Raw genomic sequence first — 9,670 nt, 5'->3', positions numbered from 1 at the left:
AAAAATACCACCATTTATTTTAAATTTAAAGGTACTTTCAAAAATGTTAATTAATATCAGTCTGCTTAAGTTTTTCAAACTTGATATAAACTCTGGACTGATTCATTGTTTATTTCAGCAGTTCACTAATGATCTGATCCAACAAGCCGCAGCTAGATATTAAACTGTACAGTAAGTTTCTCAGGTCGTGTGGTAAAGATCACACACTCATGTGATTCAAAAGAGAAAGAGATGAGAGCTGGATAGAGAGACAGGAGCACACAGAGTGGTGTGTGTGTGTGTGTGTGTGTGTGCTGCTTATTGTTATGTCATCATTAGGTTTCATTACGACTCACAGCTTAGAGTTCAGAAACTTTCCACATCATTATGAACAATAAAAAAGAATTGAAACTAATGTGTAGTGTTGAGAGCTTTATTATTTTATTATATTGTTTAATGCTTTTATATTTATTTATTTTTAGACAGAAACAACATACTTTTTCTCCATTTATAGTTATATTGGAGTCTGAAATGAGTGACCTTCTGTCCTCGTTTACATCACAGCAGTATCTGATGTAACCTGTATATATCCACCTGATTTCTGTTTATAGTAACAGCAATATATTATGTCCATAGCACATATATATTAATCTGTATATTATATTCATAGTACATACACATCTGTAAATTACTGTTTATAGTAATAGCCATATATTTTGTAAATTTCAGTTTATAGTTATTGCCATTTGTATATTCTGTTCATAGTACACACACATCTGTAAATTACTTCCATATTACCACTTTATTTAACTTATTTAAATCTTGTAAAGTCTGTATATCCTGCACTTGCTGCTATTGCACTCTGTTTAGACATAAACTGCATTTCGTTGCCTTGTACATGTGTAATGACAATAAAGTTGAATCTAATCTAATCTAATCTAATCTAATCTAAACCTACTCTCCTGATGTTTACACACAGAATCCAAGCATCAGGAAACATAAAAGAAGATGAAAGAGGATGATGACTGGTCGAGGACGATTCACTCCAACATCATCTAGACAGAATGAGAGAATCAATCAATCAATCTGAACAATCTATCACTCAAACACACACTTGATGTTGGCGGCTTTATATTTTCTCAACACTCACCTGTGCTGTTTAACCTTTCTGAAAGGTCCTGTAGAGGAGTTTCTTAAGGAGAAAAGGAAAAATAGGAATATTAATGATTTCATTTTAATATGTTCACAGATCTACACTATAATAATGATTAATGAAGCTCTACAGATGAGTGCATCATAAATACGTATATTATTACACACATACGATATATACACAACCTTTTCAGAGATATGACATGATGGAATTAAAAAGTGGGTGGAGCATAAAGACGACTTCGATATTTTTAATAATGTGGTGGTTATTAACAAGCAAATCTAGAGAAAAACATTTTACTGTTGAATTTAGAGATTTTAGTCGTTAGCTTTAGATTTTAAGAGCAGATGTTAGAGATGAAATCATTTTATAATGAATGTTTGATGCACCGTAGTTTGTGATTTAGACTGAAGTGAAAGTTGCACCATTCACTACCACGACTTTGTGGTTAATAAATGCAGTGATTGTAAAGTTTCGAACTGATTCATAATCACTCACCACTGGCAGATGAAGTTTCCAGCTGATTCTCTTTGAGTGAAAATAACGAAAATGAATGTTTATTTTTGACACCATTATGAATTCCTCCTTTATGTAGTTCTCATCCAGTCACTGTATGAACTTCAGGACTGTTCTCAATGTTTCTGTCTCGAAACTTCATCATGCTCAGTTCATTAGATGTTTGTAATGAAATATTTATCGGCTTCAAATAATGACATGATTTTAACTCTAGCTTTAATTCATTTACATTATGGAAATCTTATCAGATTGTTTTTTTTACTCTTCGTGTCTTGCAAGAGCACAAACTTGACATGAACTGTGTATATGTGAAATCTGTGGTTGACATCTCACATAACACTGAACTGACAAACTCAGCATGCTTTCCATCCATTTATATGCATTTAATGTAATGAGTCCGTTCCTGTTCTCACATATTTTAGTAGCTGTAAACATAACCTTCTCACAAGCCTCACGTTGTTGTCTTCAGAATCGAATGAGACAAAACAGCAGCTTGTTGCGTTACTAAGTAACTGCAATGAAGTGTAAACTCCTCCGTCCTGAAGATGCTGCAGCACTTAAAGTTCCAGTTTCACAGCACTGTACAGTCAGTACACTCCTTTTATTCTGTTTATGTGAAACGCCTCTTGTACACATTCCTGTAAGTGGGCTGTTACTATGGTAATGATAACGTACAATGATATAAACCAATCAGAGTCCAGAACTCTGTGTGTTTCTGATATCTACGTACCATCGACTGAGAGCTTGAGCCACTGGACTAAAACCCATTTCGTAGAGCTGGCTCTCTTCCTGCGCCTCACAGACAGGTAGCTCTCGTAGACGCCTGCATCACTGAGTCTGACGTTCTTCAGCACCAGAGAACAGTTTCCTTTAAGCAGCTTGTCTTGAGGAACGTCCACACGGCCCTGATATCCCTCACCCACGTACAGCTCCACACCCTTTCTCTCAAACACAGTCTCAGAAACTGTGTTCCACTGAACATGAGGTATCTGGAGATGGACATCTCTCCACTCACACGGCAGGATAACTGTGGAACCCACTCGAGCTGATATCTGAGAGTCTGCTGTGAGGAAGCCTGGGGAACGTTTTAAATATAATAACGTCATTTTAGCAACTTCAAGTCAATTTCTTCATGTTTGGAGTCTGATTTGGTGGTTCAGATAGCTTTAATTTTATTGAAAGCTACACATACCTATACTTGAAATCCACATGATGTAAATATAAAGAAGGGAGGTCATAATGCTTGACTTTATGAAGTGCAGATTCTCTAAAATTAGCATAAGAAAGTCATTAGTGTCAATACAGCTGATAGAATTTCACCTGGTTTTCTGCTCTGTGAAGCTTTACATTAGAATGTAGAACTCATTTAGACTCATAAAAAGGGTAAAACCCAAGAATACATAATAATAATAATAATAATAATAAAAGATTTATTTTACTTTCATTAGAACATTGGAATTTCCAAGTCAGTGACACTTTCACTTTTAAATTTGTTCTGTCAATTCTCTCGTTCTTCCTTCCCTCTTCGTTTATAATAACAATAGATTTATAATAAAAGAAAAAATCCACAAATGATTGTGTTCAGTTATAAAAATAAAATGAAAAACTGTAATAACACAAAATGCTCAGCTTAAATTTAGATAAAGCCTTTATAATATTTTTGATTTTAAGTCATTTTTTTTCAAAATCAAATTTAAGCAACACTGGAAATGTTTAAATAAACAGCTTCGTAAAATTCTCTCTGATGTTTAAGAGAAATTTGGAAGAAAACAATCTTAACTAAAAAGCTTTTACACATCTAAACATTTATTTAAAAAAGATTAAATAACGTGATTATTTAAATCATTTTATATGTCTTACCTTTTAAAGAGAGACACTGTGTTTATGTATGTGTGTGTGTGTGAGAGAGAGAGAGAGAGAGAGAGAGAGAGAGAGAGAGAGTAAAAGTTTGTGGTCTGTAAAAGGTGTTTAGTTTTAGTTTCATTTTGTGCAAAAGTTTTGGAATGAGTTCGGAGTGAGGAAGCGTTAAACAATGGAGGTCAATAGGAGTCTGTAGGAGCTCAAGCCAAAAAGGACACACTTACTACTGAAAACATGATTAATATACAAAAAGAAATAGTCATTATATCTGAATACATAACATATGTAAAATCATGGCATGCCGTTAGTAAAATTATTCGTAAGAGAAATAAAAACTCGTAATAAATTGAATGAAACCTGACGTCATTAATGATGACACATTGGTGATTGCGTCTGAGTGCGAGTGAGTGTGTGAGTGTGTGAGTCCGAGGCCCAAAGTGGTGCCGTAAACCGCACTCAGTAACGGATGGAGAACTGTATTCACTATTTCACAGCCAGCCTGCTCATGACCATATAGCTGGTAGTAAAGGTAATGCTATCAAAGGAAACGTCCCTCCCAGTCCTCAGGAGCCGCCTGTATCAACCCCTGTCTACTGTTCAAACAGAAGGGCCCGAGACGGAAGACGTGAGTAATAAGAGAACAATGGAGGGTTGTGTCAGGAAGGGCATCCCATCTGCAGCCGAATGAAAGATATTACAGTGAGAATAAAGTCTGTGGTCCTCCCCAGAAACACACTGAGCACACTCTCACACACTCTCAGTGTGCACATTTCCGACACAGAGCCATGGGACAGATTCAAACTCTAATGCATTTGTTTTTATTTGTTACGGTTTATGATTTTTAGGATTTTTACGGTTTAGGATGTTACTTTCACACCTTCAAAACGACAGCTCACAGTAACTAAGAACTTACACCACTACTTTGGTGAAGAAACAAAAGGACAAAAGGACAATGACAACGAAGGCTTTATTACAGTGCACTCGATACACTTCTTGGAGAAATCAGCCATTGCTTTGGTGAGCGCAACACACAGCTTGCACAGTCGCTGATTGCTCTGAACCCAGAGAGCGACCAATTTTTTAATCCGAAGTTACTTTATCACATCATGTCATTAACAAAATCAACCATTGTTGAGAAAGAATGTACTGTTGCTAAATAGTTTATTTCTACACTAAAGAAAAAAGAAGAAAACGTGAAACTGACAACAAAAAATCTTTTTAGAAAAATTATTCAGACCACAGACACACACACGTAAGGCCCACCTCATTCACCTGGCATTTGAGAAGGACCTCACATGCAAGTGTCTACACGAGTGGAAAGAAAGATTTCACTCAGAGACCTGCCGTGTTGAACTATTTTAATCACTTGTGTTGTGAGTACACTTTTACTCTACACTTTTTGTTCCTTTTCTTTCATGGCAATATATTGCGTCTACTGTCATTTCATCTTATTACACTCAATGAGAAAGAGGATATAGAAAAGTTTGTTTCTGCCTTGTTTACACTAAGTTGTACTTGTTTTCTTGTCAGCCTCCAGCACTCCAGCACATTAAAATTTGTGTATAACACTTTAGTGCTGTTATTTCAGTGGTGAAAATATGAACTAATCCCAGTAAAAGTATTCAGTTTAACTTTTCTAATGAATATATTGTCATGAATGAGGCACCGGCCTCATCCTCCGAGCGCCACCAGAGGGAACGTTCGCCTGAATACTAACCAGTTCCGGACTATGCTTCCCATGGCCCTATCCCATTCCCATAGTGGGTGAAGTCTCGACTTGCTCGGCTGTCATTCTGAGCGTTTCCTGTCTGTTTCTGATTCCCTGTTTCTTGATCTATTTCTGTGTCCGTGTTTACGATTGTTTGCCGCCTGCCCCGACCTTCTACCTGTTATTATCGACCCCGTTACTGCCTTGCCTACGTTGTAGTGTCTGCCGTTTCTTTGACCCTGCCTGTTATTACGAGAGTGTACAATAAATCTGCAAATGGATCCTCAGCCTCACGACGCATCATTACATATATATTGTCCAGGTGTTTACATTAAACAAGTAGCTTATTTTAAAGTAGATTAATAAATTTGGCACGTAACTGTTCATAACATCATTGTTACTAAACATTTTGATTTCACTACAGGTTAAACTTTAGGCAGATGTCTAAGTACAGCAAAAGTTTCATTAAATTCTGTCCAGACAGTTGTGTGTTGTGATAAATCTAGATGGACATAAAGACATACATTTTCCTGGTTCTCCGATGTATGAAACAAAGATGCCGTTGAAAGAGTGAGTTCTGTCCAATGTACAGACAAAACCTTTTATTTATATAAAGCCACAATGTTATTGTTGTTACTATTATTTACTGTTAATATGCAAGAGGTCAAGTCTACCAAGTCAAATACAATTGTTCAACACTCATGAATACAAGAAGTAAAAAAAATACATAAAACCTTAAAGTTTCTTACAGTTTACACATTTGCCTGTACATAAACAGCGAAGATAACTACACTAAACCCAAATGCTCAGAATAATTACATAGATTGAGTAGGTAGTAGTGTAAACCTCATTTCATAAAACAATTCAACTAACTTAAGTATTTTGAGTTTATAGATTTTTTACTTTTTGATTCTATTTAATTATTTTTGATTAACTTAAACTATTAGCAGATTAAGTATGTGACACTTAAGAGTATAATTTCATTTTACTTATTTCTTTTGTTTTTTATAGAGTATATTGTACATTCTGCATAGCTAAGTTTTGAGATGTAAATAAAACAGTTAGTTTATGCATTAAGGCTGATACCAGTAAGAAAGTCTTGTTACTTTAACTAAACTTAAACTATCCTTTTGAACTTATATTCTAAATGTAGCATTATGGCTATAATTGACAATGTAAATGCCTTTGTGTGCATAAAAGTTAAAATCTATTTATTAGCTGTCACAAATGTTTGACATGCACTGATATTGACCGTTCCAATTTTGCACCAGAAAAGAAGATGGATATAAAATTCACAGATTACAGAATATGAGCGTGCTGTTGACAGTGGAGTGTTTACCCGGGAGTTCTTCTGGTTATGTCTTCATGAATTCAAGGACAATATTGGAATCTTTAATGGTCCAACTAAAGTCCTCACATGCAATTCCAGAGGTACTGGAACATTTTTTGTACATTTTTTTTAATAATGTATTAATTAGGCCACTGATAGATTTGTATTTACATGTGTGATAATCAGGGACAATCATGTTTTTCTTTTTTTTTTGTATTGTGCTTTATCTTTAGATATTTTTGTTTAATATTTTTAGTCCTGAGATTTGGCTAAATACGTGATCTTGTAACCTTGGGGAAATGTAAGCCCTTTAGGTATTTTATATGAAATACATTTTAATCTTGCAAAGATTAAAGCAGCGATGCAATCGCTGAGTTTTTTTTCCTCTATGATTTAACTTAATTACTAGTTTACTAATAACCATAAACCTTAATTAAAATACATGAGTCTCTCAGTAATTGCTATGTACTGTACTTATAGTTATGTTAATTTACTATTTTAGATTTAGAAGTCAGAATCACAGCAGGAAGATGCAGTTTCTAGGGCAGCCAGCTTGATTAGTCTTGTTGGTCATAATGTGCTTGTAATACAGAAAACCAAAGAAGAGACTGTAATGGACTTGGCTCATTGGTATGTCCTCCAGGGGACCTGTGCACCTTTTGAAAGGTATTCTTATTTCTTCACACATTCTGTAGTTTCCTAGCAGAAGCAAAGACATCTAGTTCTGCAGTTATTAACTGTTGCTTATGTTGTGGCTGTGTTATAAATTATTTACCTACTTTATTATACAATAATCTGCAGGATGCACACACTGTCTATATTATATACTGGCACTCTGTCAGATTTACCCACTGTTAATTTGCAACAGGATGAATGTAACTTTTTATATATTATATTACAAAATTCATACAAGAATTCAAATATATAGTCTGTTCAATAACAGAAAGAAAAGCCAAATATTTTGGCTGAACACAGAAATTGAATTTGATAAATTAGCCATCACATAAATTATCCTTAGATTTAGATTTAAGACTTGTTTAAAGGGTGATGTATAGTGGAACTCCTGCAGACCCATCCATGACCCATCAGGAGATTCTCATGCAAGAGATTTTACTATACATGGCCGTGCCCATTGGCCCTTCAATGCAGCAAAGTCAGCCTGTTCCTTTAGTAGGGAAACAGCCCCAAAGCATGCTTTTTCAACCTTGATGCTTGACGGTATTGATGGTGTTCTTAGGGTCTGTAGTGGATATTTTCACTTTAGAGATGTTCATAAGAACCTGTCCTTCGATGCTTCTCATGGCTGGTAGTTAAGGTAACTAGAAATTGCAGTTGTATAGCAGCACAAACAGCTTCCAGTAGACCGTTCCCGTGAGACCTTGGTAGTTCCCGTGGGACCTTGTTTTGCCTGTTTCATTTGAATGCTGTCTATGAAATCGTGATGTTATCAATGATCGGGGCCCTTCCTCTCAGGTTACACGCAGAGTGTTGGGTCCTGCTGCACAGCTGAACACAATAAATTGTGAAAACTTTTTTACTCTTGCCCATGCCTACGAGTGTGATATTTTATACTTTAATTCTCTCAAACCTTCCACAACAGGTCATAGTCAGCATTTTACTTCCTCCTAACATGGCAGGTTGATGCCAGAGAGCTCAGTTTTGGCCTCATCTGACCACAGTACTTCTGTGTTCACTGGCAACTGGCTTCAGTTGGGTCTGTACATGTGCCTAGTTGATAATGGGGACCTTGCGGGCGTTGAAAGATTTTGATCCATGGCTGTGTATTGTGTTACCAATGGTTTGTTTGGTGACTATGGACCCAACTGCCTTGAGATCATTCACATGCTCCTCCTGGGTAGTTCTGGACTGATCTTTCACTTTCCTCATGATCATCCTCATCCCATGAGATGAAATCTTGCATTGAGTTCCAGACCGATGGCGATTGATGTATACCTTCCATTTGCAAATAATCGTTCCAATGATCTCCTTCTCACCAAGCTTTTATACACAGTTGTTGCTAGCAGCACCTTCTTAATCTGTGTGACACACGAGCCCATAAGCTGTCTGTGGGAGCTAGAATTATTTTTGGGTGGTAGGGGATCAACTACTTATATTACTCATTGACATTCAACTCAATTTATAACATTTATATAATTTTTTTTTTAATGAATTTTTGGTCTGATTTCTGCTGAAGTTGAACCAAGATTAGACCAGTGGCATTTATACATGTATGGGAATAGTTTACCTAGCATTGTGAGAGGGTATACCATTTGTCAAAGGCATTCAAACTTTTTTTTCCTTCTAGATTCAGAGATACCTTCTGCAAATGATGTGTCTTCATGAAGCCAGAGAAGGCTTTAACAGAAGATGGTCCGGAGAGTCTGTTCCAAATAATTCATTCTGAAAGAAAGAGGAACTAATCGATTTCAACAGGACTTTCTTCAGGATGTTGAATGTAAGTTCCCTGTAAAGTACAATGTTTCACAATAAAAAACATTCACTTATGTTCCTTAAACTGTGACATTTTGCTTTTTATTTTATTCTAAATATATCATCCATACTTTATGCTTTGTTAGATGATGATTTTAACCTTGAGGTTTCACTTAAACATCACATCAAGCTGAAAAAAGTGAGCTGATGTTAAGCTGTTTGCATGTGCAGTGGTCTAGCTCACTAACATGTAGCTGTAACGCACGTGTCTACAAAAATAAAATGCCATATTGTTAATGCTGGAACAAATATTTATTTCCTTACTAAACTGTAAAGTAATACTTACTAAAAGTATATGTTGGTAAAATGTGTTAATATAATATGCCTGAAAAGTCAATGTATGTAAACTCTAAATTATTGTTGAATATATGCTTATATTTATGTTAGCTACTGGATTGTGGTAACATGAGACAAATATGACTGTTTACTAAATGCGGTCATGCATTTGTGGAGTTAAGAATATCATTGATGGCGCGTCAACACAGTCGACTTCTCGAAGGAAAGAAGAGGAAATTCATCTAATCCATTCAAGGGAGAACCTTGTGTTTGTTTATTGCTCACTCAAAGTTAAAAGCACTTTGAGCTTTCAACTGTTCTACAACTTAGTGGACAACAGTAAATACTTTCCTCTGGA

At 35.7% G+C, this 9,670-nt stretch overlaps 1 protein-coding gene across 2 annotated transcripts; it reads right to left on the bottom strand.

Moving 5' to 3' along the window:
• Positions 1-505: 505 nt before the first annotated feature.
• LOC132857258 (V-set domain-containing T-cell activation inhibitor 1-like) lies at positions 506-3,549 on the bottom strand. Of its 2 annotated transcripts, XM_060887272.1 has the most exons (6): positions 3,509-3,549; positions 2,841-2,915; positions 2,379-2,723; positions 1,631-1,660; positions 1,130-1,171; positions 506-1,034 (listed from the first exon to the last, which is right to left on the bottom strand). In XM_060887272.1, exons 2-6 carry the CDS (start codon positions 2,884-2,886, stop codon positions 949-951), a joined length of 549 nt encoding a protein of 182 aa, XP_060743255.1. In that variant the 5' UTR covers positions 2,887-2,915; positions 3,509-3,549; the 3' UTR covers positions 506-948. The 2 variants fall into 2 exon arrangements, with proteins under 2 accessions (XP_060743255.1, XP_060743256.1); XM_060887273.1 differs by lacking the exon at positions 1,631-1,660 and having other exon boundaries at positions 512-1,034; positions 3,509-3,547.
• Positions 3,550-9,670: the final 6,121 nt, after the last annotated feature.

Source organism: Tachysurus vachellii, chromosome 14 (genome assembly GCF_030014155.1).
Source record: "Tachysurus vachellii isolate PV-2020 chromosome 14, HZAU_Pvac_v1, whole genome shotgun sequence".
NCBI classification, from domain to species: domain Eukaryota; kingdom Metazoa; phylum Chordata; class Actinopteri; order Siluriformes; family Bagridae; genus Tachysurus; species Tachysurus vachellii.
This window is presented reverse-complemented; position numbering and strand designations above follow the sequence as displayed.